General features: G+C 38.1%; 1 protein-coding gene across 4 annotated transcripts in view; it reads left to right on the top strand.

Moving 5' to 3' along the window:
* The window catches only part of LOC145678343 (very long-chain-fatty-acid--CoA ligase bubblegum-like), a 140,798-nt gene that overhangs the window by 9,792 nt on the left and 114,109 nt on the right, over window positions 1-16,897 (top strand). For all 4 annotated transcript variants that reach the window (XM_081748381.1, XM_081748378.1, XM_081748379.1 and 1 more), the window contains exon 2: window positions 11,737-11,874. In XM_081748381.1, coding sequence (XP_081604507.1) covers window positions 11,754-11,874 — 121 coding nt within the window. In that variant the 5' untranslated portion in view covers window positions 11,737-11,753. The remainder of the gene's footprint in view (window positions 1-11,736; window positions 11,875-16,897) is intronic.

Genomic DNA, 16,897 nt, shown 5'->3' with positions numbered 1-16,897 from the left:
GTTTGCGCGCTGTAGACCTACAATAATCAGTGTTGTTTTCTGCGTGATTGCCAAAAATTTTGGGCATCTAATTGTACAAGGCGTTTTTAGCGTCCATATGAAGTGGTCCAGAGGTGGTTGCTCGACCATCTCCGAAAATTATAAAACTTTGACTGTGATGAACCTTGTGTATGAGAAGGTCAATAACATCATTCATGTTGTCGTTGTACAATTGTTCCTGAATGGCGGCCATCTTTGTTCGCGCTGGAGTTCCATTTTTTGCTTTTCCAAGCGTTTACGAAAACTGCAGTTGCTCAGGGCGTACATATCAGACGAACTCCAAACAAAAACGAAAGTTTAGAGGAGAGAATGAGGTACACGGGGAACATACATTCTTGCTTCTAAATAAATATGCGGGGTTGCAAACCAATACTTGAAATCACTAGAAAAAGTACAGACAATTACACATTTACAGGGGCTGTAATTTGGAATGTCGTAAAGTGGGGGCTCATAAGTTTTGCACTGAATACTATTGCATATAAAGAGTCTGCAGAAATATCCACATCTATGATACTATTGACACCATAGATTTATGCGGGTCCAAAAGTTGAAGTTTGAGATTTTGATGCCATGTTTGGGGTGTAATATCTCAGGAGGGCAAAGGGCTAAAAATTGCTGCTTAGGCCACAAAGTAATTCTAAATATGAATAAACTATTGCAAAAAATCATGACTGATATTACATGGAGAAAAAAAGTAAGAACATGGTAAAAACGCGAAGAAAGCACGCGCATGACGATGGTCGTAACCCGGAAAAATTTAAATCTTTTGATAAATTTTGTTCTAGATCTCAAAAACTACGCATGGTTAAGCAAATAGGCCCGCTTTTGTTTGTGTTCAGTTGCGCAAAAGCTTACGAGTGGTGTTTGTTCCATATTTCTAACTCCATGATCATTGCCATGTCTACAGAGTGGACAATTTATCTTGACGATCCGCTAGATATAACGGACAAATCAAAACAGAGAGAAAAGCGAAACTTTGAACGAAGAAATTATAAGAAGGGGACATATTTGTATGTATTAAACAAAATGACTCAACAGTGTTGCCAACCTAATATAAAGATTTATTTTTCAAATGGCATTACGTCAGATTATTACATATTTCAAATTAACGTTTCAAACATAACCTTAAAGTACCACTTTTATTATTCAGTGGTGCAAACTAAGGATGTTATAGTATCAAAAACATCCTAAGTTCCAGTGGCGGATTCAGGGAGGGGCGATCGGGGTGATCGCCTCCCAGAAGAGGAAAGTTTTTTTTTAATTTTATATATAAATTAAACCCATTCCAGAGTTTTGAGCTCTTAAAAGTAGCTCTAAGTAGCAGTATTACAACCCACCGCCCCCCAGAAGTCCGTCCTGGATCCGTCCCTGCAAAGTTCGGAAGTTACTAACGCTAATACAGCATAACGGAGATGCACAAGATAATGCATATCGAAAGCACTTTAGTGTTGGATACCATGGTCTTGGTATGATTTGTTTCTAATGAATAGGAACAAAGTTACCATGGCTTGAAAATTGTAATTTTTTTTGAAAGCATTTATTTAAAAAAAATTTCTGAGATAAATATCATATCTAGTTACTTGTATGGTTTGTAATAGATACGTAAATTATATTGTCATTTACAGCACTTCGATATCTCAAGCCGTTCCGGAGATATGATAAACATTGCTGAAGTTTGCAACACTGTTTAAATCGTGCAATTGTGAGAACTTGTTGTAATTACAGCTACTAAAAGCTATTTCTGTAATGCTATAGAAGAGAACGGAAACAAAAATCATTTTAAATATTTTCCACAAATACATTTTCAGCAAGATAGGATAGATAGGTGTAGGGATGCATTCGAGTCGAGTCGAGTCGAGATTTAAGCCTGTCTCGACTCGTCTCGAGAAAATGTTGTCTCGACTCGAGTCTCGACTCGAAAATATGTTTCTGTCTCGACTCGTGTCTCGACTCGACAGTCTCTGTCTCGACTCGACTCGAATTCGAGTCGAGACGTCTCGAAATTCGAGTCGAGACAAAATGTACGAGTTAAAATATACGCACACATCAGCCAGACCATCATGACTACCTACCTAATTGTCAGTATGTCGACTTTTGGCATGGATAAAAACGGCGACACGTCTTGGCATACACGCAATGATCCTTGATAGGTCGCTGGAGAGAGCTGGCACCACATGTGCTCACTCAGGTCACCTAATTCCCGTAAATTCCGGGAAGGGGGGCGATGTGTTCTGACGTCACGTTCAATCACATCCCACAAGGGACATCACTCAAATGTCCGGCTCCAATTTCAATTAAACTTTTTTTGCTGATAGAAGGCATGTATGCATCATTACTTGTGATGACAAATTTTTGCCATGGTGCATGTTTTCTATTTTTTTTTTTAATAACTTTTAAGAGTTGTGATGTGGTTATTAGAGATTACCACAGAAGTCCCTTACTACCCTTTGTAAACGGAGCGTTAATGAAGAAAAGTGAAGAAAAACCATGTGGATACATATAAGTCCTGGGAGGAAGTTGTATGGTAGATATGACCTTGATGGCAGCCATCTTGAAATCCGCCATTTTGAATTAAGGTCAAGTTTTCAAAATGGGAATAGGGTAATATGATACATAATTTCGGGCTAGAATTTAATTAGAAAAATAATGGTGAGGTTAGTTTTAAGATACACCCATTTGGGGGAAAGTTACCGGCATATTAATTGTTTTTACTTACTGTGTGCGTAAGACCCTTCTCACTTTCGTCTCAAGACCTGTAAATCGATCGCAAGGGCAGAGCCCGGTTTCGCACTAGTGTTTAGAAATCTTTAAACTCACTTGAGGCAATATTTGTGGATTATTGTATTGTATTTTGCCTTTAATTAAATTTGAACCCACTTCATGACCTTGTGTAAAGTATCACTAAAAGAGAATTTCTGTTTTTATGGAGAACGTAAGCACAGCAATTATAAAAGGTGAGTAAGGTGCGTATGTATTTATAAGAAAGTTTATTTTACGAGTCTTTTGTGGTTCCGCCAACCTATTCTTTAGTTGTTGTTTTTTTTTTTTTTTAAATACTCATATCTCATAAATAAAAGAGCTATTATAAAATCTCTTACCACTATTCTTTAATACTTATAAAATTTTATTTATTGTAAAAGCACTGGCGAGATATTTCTTATCGCCCACTAAAATTATGGTGGAGCTCTTTCGTGGCTAACGGTTAGCATACTTGCCTTTGGCGTGGGAAACCTGGGCTTGATTCCCGGTGGGAGTTCATGAGGTTCGGATTCCACGTTAATCAGTAGGTCCACGTCTCACATAGCCTCGCTGCTGAACGGGACGTTAAAATCAGAATCAATTCAACTCAAAATTAGGGTTTTGACTTTATTATGATGTCGTTAGTTTAAACGCCCAACTGCCCAGTAATTATAAACATTGACTACATTATAAAATTGTAATTTGTGACGACTAAAATATCAGAAATTAAAGATTATTCTTTGGGTTTTGGAACATTTTGAAAAACGTGGAAAACTGGTACTCCACTGATACAACACACCTTTTGGATTTGTCATTGTGTAAAGTGATACAAACTAAAGAAGAATTACAACTTTATGAAATTGTATTAGGACTTATTATTTAGAAATAAACACCAAATAAGTGTAATAGTTCATATCCGTATCAAATACCAAGTTTATGATGAATCAACTACACAAAGTAGGATCCAAAAACGCTTATTGCAATTTGTTCCATCCTTCAGTCGAACCAGGAACTGAAACATAAAGAGTGACATTTTCTTTTTAAAGATACTTTGTCCAGCTAAGTATTGTGAAGGTTTATGTCAGTAGAAGGAATTGCATTCCATTATACAAGCGCAATTTCACAACTTTATGTACACATTAATAAATATCGAACACCCTTGTCCATATGATTAGCGTACGCGTCTTTGGTGCGGGAGACCTAGGTTCGATTTCCGATGGGAACTCCTGTGGTTCTGAACCCACGTTAATTTGTAAGTCCACGTCTCATATAGCCTTGATGCTGAAAGGGACACTAAACTCTAATCTAATACTAAATACAAATATTTAAAGAATGATGATGAAGCACCAAGATGACGTGAATTTGGCTATCAAATCCATTTTGTGTTTTCAGTTATTTTCTAGTAGTATTTTTTCTAGGCATCCTTTCAAAAGACAGTGATGCAAGTTTCGTAACTGCGAATTCCTGTTAGAAGCCATGAAATTATCCGATTAGATGCAAAATTTCCCGTCCACTAAAATAGATACCGTAAATTTACAATATCTAACAATAAATAATTTTGAAAGATATCGCTTTCGAGGGAAAAAATGAAGTGAAATCTTTGAGTTTTACGTCCCACGGTTATGCCGGTTAGGCTAAAGGAGAGGGGTGATGATGAGAAATTAGTGAAATCGTGGAATGAAGAAAGTGGGAGGAACGGAAGAATCCCGAGGAAACCCACGCACACGGTGTTTGTCCACCACAAAGTTCACTTGGTACGAGCTGGGATCGAACCAGGGTCCCCAAGCACCAGAGGTGAACGATCTACCACTGAGCCACCGCGGCCCCGCTTTAGAGGGGCCATGACGTATAGTTGAACTCATTCTCGTAGTATGAAAGGCATTATTTATAATTATGCATGATAGGATCACAAACAAAATTTAAAAATATTATGTGCACTTTCTTTTAACAAACATTATATTGTCTTTTATGGTGTGGAAGGGAATGTTATGTTCGAAAAAAAAGTCCTTAACACGATTCTTGTTGCTACACACTGCATGTTTCTAGCCACAGAAAAGATGCAGCGATAGGTAGGCTATTTTTCAATTGCTTTACATTAGCTTGATGTTTCAAGTCTTTTGTGTGTTTCTGAAGTTCACTTTTACCACAAAAGAGCTCTATATTAACAGTCTTACATAGCTTTGGTTCGATTCTCAACACGGACTGCAACTACCCGTTAAATTGTGCATCCGAAAGGCACTCTTTGTTAAACCTCGCTTATCACCGCTCATCTTAATAATATAAATAACTTCACCGCGAAGCAAATGTTGCATTTCTCTCTTTCATCCTAACACAAAACAAAACTAACCACAGCTGTGACACGAAGGAGCTATTTCGAAAAGAAACAAGCTGTGCTTCATAGAGATGTGTACCAAATGATAGAAGTATAAAGTATTGTTTTCTTTCCTGTTTATTGATATCAGTTGGTGTTCTTAATGAGTTTACTCATTAGTTTAGAAAGAGGATATATGGAATTTGGACATATGTTGTACGTATTCTCCTGAGAAATTGATGAGACCAGAAAAATTGTAAGGACAGATGGAATAGGTTTAAGCGCATCTACGCGACTTTATCAAATATTTATTCTCCATAATGGTACCACGCGGAAAACTTGGTATAGGCCTACTTTTATCTTTGCCTCCCTCTGTTAGCTGTTTTGTATCATATATATCGGATGGTTTTGATATTTCTTCTGATCATTAAAACAACAATGGTACCTGTGTGCGTGCAGAAATGCAAAAGCACAAGGTAACTTCCTATTTGTTTTGGAAACAACAAACCCATTTCACGTGTGCAAGAGAAATTGAGCACAGCGAGATCGGGTGTTTACTCACGGTCAGTTCGCAGCAGAAGTCCATGGTAAAAATTTGGCTATCTCGAAAACACTCGCAAAACCTTACAAATACAAAAGACTGCGCTTCAAAGAAAGTTTAGACACAGATGTTTCAATTTTCTTTTAGCATCGTTCTTCAGCAAAAGAGTCGGTTCATTGTATTCGAAAAAGAGAAGGGAGAAAGGGTGAATTTATATTTTATGTGGGGGGTAACGTTGTAAGTAGTATAAACAATACATACCGTTTCCGACTCTGTACGCATACACTAGCCGCGGAGTTCACACACACACACACAGAATCAGAGTCCTCACACACCAAGGGTGAGAGCTGTGCCACTGAGTCACAGCAGCCACGGGGCTAGGTCGAGTCCACTTTACGTTCATAGTTTCTTAGTACATATAAATGTTACGATTATGAAATAGATTTTCCTTAATGAGCTGCATAAAAATAAAAGCTTTCGAAATGCATTAAACAATTAGCTCGATTTGAGTGTGAACTTAAAGTTATATCAGAGTGTAAATACGGATACGCACCAAAGCTCGAAAACTTAATACACTATTTCTCCTATATAGTCAGCATGTATCAAGCAAGCATTCAGCTTTCATTTGAGAGGCTGAAAATCGAAGGCTCCTGAACAACTATGTTACTAATGTGCGGAATGTATTTATCTTACAGTGAACTGCTTTGATGCCAAGTGGCCTAACTCCAAAATTGAAATTTTCCAGGAGTGAAAGTTGAAGTTCAATATCTCATGGACAATCCATATTTCTTTTATGTTGGGAACCAAAACCATAACTACTGTATGTAGTTCATTGTTTTATAACTTAGTGTTTACAAAAATCCATTTAAAAAATACCTATTCATAGAAGTGAATGGTACTTATCTGTACTAGTTCTTGGCATCCAAGCAGTCCATTTATTGTAATACTAGCTTAATATACCCATTCTTCGCATGGGGGCTGTATTTGGAAGTCAACACCTGTGGAAGTATCACCATTTATTTCAGTGACCGCGAAAACTATGGATTTGACACTAGTATCAATCAATATGGGCTATTTATACATGTCTCGGTATTCCTTACCCGCTGACACCCGGCCCGCATACAGTAGTAGCTGAATTTGCAAGTCATCGCTGATGGAAGTGTCACCATTGATCTCAGCGACCGTGAAAACTATGGATTTGACACTAATGTCGATCAATTTGGATTACTTTTACAACATGTCTCGCTAAACGCCCCCCTGAGACCCCCTGGTTCCAATTTTGACAAAAACGCTTCGCCTTAGACTGGGACCTGGACCAAGGTATCCGTGACCAAAATTTGGTAACTCTCGGTCAACTTGTCTGGTCCCCAGGTCGGTCCCAGTAAACGCCAACCCCGAGACCCCCCTGGTTCGAAATTTAAAAAAAACCGCTTCGTCTTGATCTGGGGCCTGGACTAAGGTACCCGTGACCAAATTTTGGGAACTCTCGGTCCACTCGTCTGGTCCCCAGGTCGCACAGACAGACAGACAAACAAACAAACAAACTCTTTATTTTATTTATATTAGATAAGATATACTATGTAAAATAGTCTCGTATCATAATATGTGATGTACAACAAATGTTACATTATATATTATCCGTAGCTCGTGATATGCTGCAACATATTAAAGCCTGAGAATAGTTGGGCAAGCGAATAATCCAGAAGTTACGTAACCCTATTGCGTTCATGGGAATGAAAACACAATGATTATAACTATGCTAAATTACTATAGACTACCAACTGCTCATTCAGAGAATTTATGAAGTTCACTCTATCGCAATAGTTTTATACAAACTAGATTTAGACTACGGATAATAGTTTTATACAAACTAGATAATCAATTATTATTATTATTATCATTATATTTGCAGTACAACCAACATTAACAACGACATTAACTATTAGTTCTAATTAACTGAATTGAGCTGAAAATTAAATCTTGATCTTTAAAGATTAACTATTAATTTTATGCGTTCTGTACCTTTCTAAAGGAATAAAAGCTGGAATTGGTTTCAAGGTTGTTTCTGAGTGAATACTTTCTTCAAAATAATATTAAAAATTATAGAAAGATTTTCGAGACATTCGAGTCGAGTCGAGATTTTTAAGAGCCGTCTCGACTCGACTCGTGTCTCGACTCGAAAATTCGAGTCGAGAAATACGTTTGTCTCGACTCGTCTCGAATTTTACAAAGTGTGTCTCGACTCGAATCTCGACTCGAATTCGCGTCGAGTCGAGTCGAGATTCGAGACATGTCTCGACTCGAGCGCATCCCTAGATAGGTGTAAGGCAACCTTGTGAACACATTAACTTTCGTAACTGGGATTGGATTTCAATGATGCTTTGCTGATACATTAAGTGCCTTAACACCGCGGTCCAGTTCGACGATGGGTGTCGTGGGTGCAAGAGGGAGCTAACCCCCTAAACATGTAGACGTGGCAATGATCAAGGGGATAGAAAGATGAAACAAACGCCACTCGTAAGCTTTGGCACAACTGAACACAAACAAAAGCGGGCCTAATTGCTAAGCATTTGTAGTTTTTGAGATGTAGCATGAAACATATCAAAACATTTAAATTTTTCCGGGCTACGACCATCGTCACGCACGTGCTTTCTTTACCATGTCCTCACTTTTTTCTCCATATAATATCAGTCATGATTTTTTTGCAATAGTTTATTCATATTCAGAATTACTTTGTGGCCTAAGCAGCAATTTTTAGCACTTTGCCCTCCTGAGATATTACACCCCAAACATGGTATCAACATCTCAAACTTCCACTTTCGGACCCCCATAAATGTATGGTGCCAATAGTATCATAGATGTGGATATTTCTGCAGACTCTTTACATGCAACAGTATTCAGTGCAAAACTTATGAGCCCCCACTTTACGCCATTTCAAATTACAGTCCCTTTAAATGTGTACTTTTCTAAACTTTTTCTAGTGATTTCATGTATTGGTTTGCAACCCTGCATATTTATTTAGAAGCAAAACCGTATGTTCTCTGTGTACCTTATTCTCTCCTCTAAACATTCGTTTCTGTTTAGAGTTTGTCTCACTCGTACGTCTTGAGCAACTGCAGTTTTCGTAAACGCTTGCAAAAGCAAAAGAAGGCACTCCAGCGCGAACAAAGATGACCGCCATTCAGGAACACTTGTACATACGACAACGTGAATGATGTTATTGACCTTATCATACACAAGGTTCATCACAGTCGAAGTTTTATAATTTTCGGAGATGGTCGAGCAACCATTTTCCCCATCTTTGGACCACTTCAGATGGATTGACCCCAAGGCTTATGAACTGAAGCTACAGACAAACACAGTAGAAAGAAATAAACAAATCCAGGTATTCCCAAAATTTCAACATGCAAACAGTGCGATGTGTTATCAATTCTTTTACATACTGTTTCTGAAGAAATATGTAAACAGCAAGAAACAACACCGCATTACTGTGTTACTTCTACACTGGAATAGAGCTCACCAGTCAATACCGAAGACTGTGCTTCAAAGATGGCGGAAAACAAGGAGAAACACGATTAAGTGGCAAACATATTATAAGGATATAGGTAAGAGTTTCCTATCATTCTTGAACAAGATGTTGGTGAAGGTTGTGTTTTGCACCATCAAGAAAGACTTCACAATAAATGTTGAGGAGGACGACAAAAAATTTTATGAAGATTTTCTACATGAAGTGTTCTGTAGTTTACTATTCTTATTTTAAAATTAGAATTATCGTAAGCATGCACATCACAAACTTTTCTAACACAGAAAAATAGTTAAATCAACACCTTAGGCCTACATGGAGTTATTTCAATACCGAAATAGGTGCCGTAGTAACACAGAAGTAGAGTAGAACTAACACCAAAAACGGTGCTAATCTGGTGGTCTGACCTTGAATTTTAACACAGGGAGTGTTTAATTAACACCAAACGGTGTTACTTACACGGCTTTGACCTTGAATTATGACACAGATTAGTGTTGAAATAATAAGAAAATGATGTTGAAATAACATAGGGGCTGTGTTATATTGATACTTGACATGGTGTAATATTAACACAAAATAATTAACACACTATACACTGTGTTACTTTGTTCGTGTTGGTGCAACACCGCAAAGTAACACTGAACACTTTTGCCCACATTACCGACCCTGACATGGTGTCGAATCAACACCGAAAATACTAACACAGATCCGAATTTAACACCGCTCAACACCGGTTGTGCGTTAAAAATGTAACACACTCCCTGTGTTAAACACCAACATTGCGAGGTCTGTGTAGAACTAACACCGCATAGTGGTAGTCACGCTGGAACCACTGCGCTGCGTTAAAATTTAGTTGAATTAACACAACAATTTTTACTGTGTACTAACAATACAACAGATATATTGAAAGAACACCGTGAAGCTTTTCCTATTTCCGCTTCCTTCATTAATTCCTCTGTTTCTTAGACATCACCGCTATTCTATTTTCACACCGCTCGACACGGCTCTGAGTCAAGCCGCTAAAACCAGGCCGGTGTTAACAGCAACACCGGGACCTTAGTTTTGAGAAATAACACGCTAAAGTGGTAGTCATGCTGGGACCACTAGCGTGTGTTAAAATTGAGTTGTAGTAACACCGTTCATTTTTATTGTGAAGGTTATAAGGTTATAATAAGACAGAAGTTTACACTGAAGTTAGTCGCATTGATATGCAGAGAAACTACACAAAACAAAATGGTTGTGTTAATTCAACTCAATTTTAACGCAGCGCAGTAGTTCCAGTGTGACTGCCACTAGCCGGTGTTAGTTCAACACAGACCCCGTTGCGTTGGCGTTTAACACAGGGGGTGTGTTACGTTTTTAACACACAACCTGTGTTGAGCGGTGTTAAATTAGGATCTGTGTCAGTATTTTTTATGTTGATTTGACACCATGTCGGGGTCGGTAGTGTGGAGAAAAGTGTTGAGTGTTACTTGTGGCGGTGTTGCACCAACACGAAGAAAATAATACAGTGTGTAGTGTGTTAATTATTTTGTTTTAATATTAAACCATGTCAAGTGTCAATATAACACAGTCCCTCTGTTACTTCAACATCATTTTCTTATTATTTCGGCACACAATGTATGTCATAATTCAAGGTCAAAGCCGTATAAGTAACACCGTTTTGGTGTTGATTCAACACTCCCTGTGTTAAAAGTAAAGGTCAGACCACCAGATTAACACCATTTTTGTGTTAGTTCGACTCCACTTCTGTGTTACTACGACGCCTATTTCGGTGTTAAAATAACTCCATGTGTGGTGTTGATGTAACTATTTTTCTGTGTTGGAAAACCATGTGGTGTGCATGCTTACGCTTACCGAAGATTCTAATTTTAAAATAAGAATAGTAAACTACAGAACACTTCATATAGAAAATCTTCATAAAAAATTTTGTCGTCCTCCCCAACATTTATTGTGAAGTCTTTCTTGATGGTGTAAAACACAACCTTCACCAACATCTTGTTCAAGAATGATAGGAAACTCTTACCTATATCTTTATAATATGTTTGCGTCTTAATCGTGTTTCTACTGATTTTCCGTCATGTTCGAAGCACAGTCCCCGGTGTTGACTGGTGAGCTCTATTGCAGTGTTGAAGTGACACAGTAATACGATGTTGTTTCTCGGTGTTGACATATTTCTTCAGAATCGTTACGTAAAACAATTTCAAACACATCGTGCAGCTTGCATGTTGAAATTTTGCGTATACCTGGATTTGTTTAAGTATTTCTTTCTACTGTGCTTGTCTGTAGCTTCAATTCATAAACCTTTATAATTAGATGCCCAACATATTTGGCAATCACGCAGAAAACAACACCGAAGATTCTACACTTGTGTTAATTTAACACACAGGCTCTGTGTCAACTAGCGGCATTTGACACACAACTCTAAATGGAGAGTGATTGTTCTAACCATCTGCTTGTGTTATATTTTAACACAATCGTGTTAACACATAGGCATGTCGTTGAAATAACACAACGATTTTTTTACAGTGTACTGTAAAATTAAAAGCAACAAATCATTAATTGGATCCGTTATTATTGCAGACTGAGGTATTCACATCATGGCGGAACGTGGCTCAGTCAGCAGTTTATCAGAATTCCTTGATGATGAATATTTAGGTGAAAATTTATCAGAAGAGGAGGAGGAAGAAGAAGAAGAGGAAGAGGAGGAAGAGCCAATAGGTAACAATTGTAACTGATGGAAGACATGAAATAATTGTTGTTAAACGTGTTTGCATTATATTAGTACTATACATACGTGTAGGAAAGACTTCTGTCCTTGATGTTGTACAATTATCCTAAAAGCGTTACTGTTCTTGCCTATATTTTGACACTCACATACATTAAATGACTCAAAAGTAAATTTACTGTAGTAGTTGACACAGGGGTAAAAGTGTATCTGGAAATGTAGATGGACGCATGACATCACGGGGTCCACTGTGCCTATCTTTGCCTTTTCTTTTTTTTTCTTTTTTTTTTTAGAAATTGGGAGGACACTGTATACAGATATTTTCTGGAAGTGGAAGGACGACGTCCCCCTGAGTTGACACACTCTGAATTATCACAATAGTGAATACATTAAAAAAAGCAACTTTAAAGTGGCATATCTATAACTAGCATCCATGTGTTTGGTACCCGTGAAATATGCTGCTTTCGTTTTTAGTGGCATTGATTTAAAGAGCATCGGAAAGATCACTGTTTATCTCAGCGACCCGAAAAACTATGGATTCGACACTAATATCGGTCATTATATATATATATATATATATATATATATATTTATTTATTAGGGTGGAGTGAAAAGAGGCCAAAAAATTTTTTTTTTCGAAATTCGATTTTGGATAGGGGGCAAAAGTTGCATCATATCGTAGTACTTTATTATGCAAAATTTCAATTCTCTAAAATAATTTTTAGCCGGGGCGCAATGGGCCTTAAGTTTGATAGATTTTATAAATGAGTGAAAAGAGCCCAAATTTTTATTTTTTAAAATTCGAATTTGGATATAGGGCAAAAGTTGCATCATATTGTATCACTTAGCACCGGAAATTTCAATTCTCTAAAATATTCATTTGCAGGGGTGCAATGGGCCTTAAGTTTGATAGGTTTTGTAAATAAATACGCGTTTATTATTCATTTGTGTAATTATTAGGCAGCTCTTCGCTTGAAGGAGACTGCAATTTGAAGGTATTATGATTCGTTATCGTGTCCAGGTGGATTTCGTTATCGTGTCCAGGTGCTATCGAAGTTCATATTGTACACCCTCCATTCCAAAAGAAACCGAACTTTTGAAAACAAACAGTACCACTAGTGCCATCTGTTGTAATATTTTACCGGTAGATGGCGTAGTCCCTCATTGACAACTGGTATAAATGTCATGACATTTGGATGCACGGCAACAAAGTTATTGCGTTTCAACTGTCAGTGTGTTGTGTACATCGGTCGGAAAATGAGTTTCAAACAACGAGCTGCAATTGAGTTTTGTGTTAAACTGGGTAAAACTTTTAGTGAAACGCACCAAATGCTATATGGTGATGAGTGTCTATCCCGTACGCAAGTTTACGAGTGGTTCAGGTGATTCAAATCGGGTAGAGAGACGCTGGATGATGACGAAAGATCAGGCCGTCCCAGAACCGGATCATCGGAAGAAAACATCGAAAAAGCGCGTGAATTCATCAAACATAACAAAAAATCGTCGGTGAAAGTTATTGAAATGGAAATGAAATGAAATCTTTAAGGTTTACGTCCCACGGTTATGCCGGTTAGGCTAAAGGAGACGGTGATGATGAGTGATGAATGAAATGGTGGAATGAAGAAAGTTGGAGGAAACGGGAGAACCCCGAGAAAACCCACGCACACGGTGTTTGTCCACCACAAAGTTCACTTGGCGGGGCCTGGGATCGAACCCGGGACCCCAAACACCAGAGGTGAACGCTCTACCACTGAGCCACCGCGGCCCATTTATTGAAATGGAATTAGGCATTCCTCAAACAACCGCATACCTCATTTTGACCGAAGTTTTGGGCCTTAAAAAGGTTAATTCGTGGTTTGTACCACACAAACTCACCGAAGACCAAAAAGTTAATCGAATTGCGCATTGCAAAGACATCGTTAAAAGTGCTCGGCAGGATTGAAACTTCTTGAAATCGATTGTAACTGGTGACGAGACGTGGGGTTTTGAATATGAGCCCGAAACAAAGCGGCAAAGTGCTGAATGGAGAGCGCCGGATGAAGGAACACCCAAAAAAGTCGCTTGGTGAAGTCAAAAGTTAAAGTGATGCTGATTTGTTTTTACGATTCAAAAGGAATTATCCACAAAGAATTTGTTCAGCCCGGCCAGACAGTCACTGGAGAGTTTTACTTGGGCGTCATGAAGCGTTTGCTGTCAAGAATTCGTCGTATTCGGCCCGAATATCGCGAAATCGGCAGTTGGACTCTTTTGGACGATAATGCACCATCACATCGTTCGCGACCTGTAACTGAATTTTTGGTCAAAAATCAAATTATTCGGTTGCATCATCCGTCCTATTCACCAGATCTCGCTCCCTGCGATTTCTATCTGTTCCCGAAACTGCATTTGGCGATGAAAGGAAAGTGGCACGCATCGATTGATGCCATTGAGAAGGCGACGACCGCCGTCCTAAAGACCATTCCAATAAAGGACATGGAGAAGTCGTTTGACAACTTGTTGGAGCGTGCAAATATGTGTATCGATGCAGAAGGGGAATTCATTGATTAATAAAAATGATTTGTTCCAAAATGTACATTGCTTTTTTGTTTTTTTTAAACGTTCGGTTTCTTTTGGAATGGAGGGTGTATGTTACAGGCTACATCAACCCAGAACTCACCACATGGAGGTGGCTACCGTCGAGTTCCATCCCACTTACCCACCAGTATTAGATTGAATGTTTCATAAATTTCATTCACGTCTTCAATCAAAATACTGCGACTTTATCTGAAAAGTAGTCATGTATTTTCTTAAGTCAAGTTTGGAACGAATAAAGAAATCTCTCCTGGCTCACATACTGACGAAGAACCTTTACTAAGAATTTTCACTAATCTTTCCACTGCTTGCGTATAACATGGAAACTCAGGGATATCAATATTTGTACTTTCTCAAGAATAAATGCTCGCAATTTGTCATCTGTGATATGAGTCAGTATTGGCGGTTCTGTTGTTACACCCATTTTAGTTTATCATTTCTGTGTAATTACTAGCCTCAAAGTGTAACACTGCCACTTGGAAGGAACGAGCATCACGTTTACATTATTTTCTGGATTGAAGGATTTTATCGGTAGCAAGGATTCGCGAAGCTGATCTGAGGTTAGTCACCAATCATGGCAATAAGAATATTTTCAGAATTCGCATAGAATGCGTGTCTGGAAATTACTTTATTGACAAAAGTCTTGTATGGTTCTTGCAAACATCTCGAAAGTCTTATGGTCAAGAACAAATGTTTAGCTCCGTATTTGGCAAGAGGTTTCAGTTTTATGCTGAACCACACTGGTACATATACTTTTACTACGAATTTAACGAGAGTTTAGAGCTCCTCTGAAGAATTTGGCATTGATATATATAGACGCGAAAGTCTACAGCCATTGTTAACCAGCAAGTATGCGCAAGTTTCCTAGGTTTCTTATCTGCTAGGTTTTTATCACAGCCTCCTCTTACGACAGATTGACATATTTCATACAAATATCTTTGATCATAACTGAGATGACGCACGTTTAGGTATGTAGGGAGTTCTGAAGAAATCTTTTCGAAGCTGCACACTGAATTCGTCTCACAATTCACCAATGATCTACCAATAGGACCAGACAAAGTACCAGTAGTCACATCATCGATTTCTTTCACTAATGATGAAGTAGTAGTTCAATGATGTGCAATAAACGTATGCATCACTACAAAGGTCTCTCTAAATGGTTTTCGAGCACTCTAATCATCATCCTTTTGACCCAACATTAGTATTAGTCCCATCGCAACCGATAGCTACCATATCTCATAGGTCCACATTATTTTCTTGTAATTCCCGGCAGATGGAACTAGCAGTATTCTTTGCTAATGCTGAAACGGTCAAAGAAGCATGGCTGAGAAATTTATTACCCGGTTCTTCAACGACACAATAATGATCTTTCCTCTTCATATCTCTATGACTTCCGGAGCCGGACATTGCGAGTGTTTGGTCTTTCTTCCCATCAAAATAGACGGTACAAGGTTTCTCTTTATTAACAGTCACTTCAGTTTTTACACTTTTACGATTTTTCGTAATCTCTCTTTGTATTTTACTTCTATCCATTATGTTTTGCAGCTGCTTTTTGGACTTACAATATTAAAATCTTCCAAAACTTCAGTAGCAATAGCAGGAATTTTTCTTCCAGTCACGCCGGTTTTCTCCTTCACTTCTGCTAATGTTGGGAGGAATTTTCTCATTTCTATGCATCTAATCTGCGATTGCTTTCTTGTCTTTAAAGGATACTTCCAAATAAAATCAGGATCTCCTCCAGCTTTAGCGTGTTCTTAATTGCCTTCGTTTTTTGTTTCCAAAGATGACGAGGAGTCTAAAGATTCAATAATGTAACTGGTACTGTTTTGGTTGAAAGTTTGACCGCAAGTTGTTGTTTGGCTTTCCTTTCTTCTCTTTTCTTTGTCCAAGTAACATCAATATCACCGATTACAATTTTTCTACTTATCCTTTGGTCTGATAAAACACACTCTCCGATTCAGGCATTTTGAGTGTCCTGTACAACGACACACCGTGAAATCTAAACACTTGCAAGCTACTATATCAAATGTTTTTTTGCCCTGCTTCTTCAATTCTTGTAATTTATTTCTTCTTTCATGCTCCCTCTTACTGCCAATTTTAAAAATAGTTTCAGTTTTCTGTGGTAACCGTTGATCACTATTGATACACGGAAGAGCGAAACAATAGGGATTGAAACAAGTTACCAAATTTCTTCCACCTCTTCTGCTACCTTCGTGGAAACGAAATTCTCTGCTGGTTCTTTACTTCCGCCTCCTTCAGTTGCTGACGCGTAAATAAATAACATGCCATAACGTCTTCGTAAGTTGGAAGTGTTCTCCAGTCGCGACCTTTGACACTACGAAACATCTCTTTTGCTCTTGACATTTGGTTTTGCCATCTTTCTTCTTCTTTATAGCACTAATCAAAAACACCAGATATTAGGCTGTAATACTGTGACAGATAATA

The sequence above is a fragment of the Thermobia domestica genome, chromosome 2, assembly GCF_964235325.1.
Source record: "Thermobia domestica chromosome 2, izTheDome1.hap1.1, whole genome shotgun sequence".
NCBI lineage: Eukaryota > Metazoa > Arthropoda > Insecta > Zygentoma > Lepismatidae > Thermobia > Thermobia domestica.
Note: the sequence above shows the minus strand (reverse complement) of the source record. Positions and strands in the feature narration are given on the sequence as shown.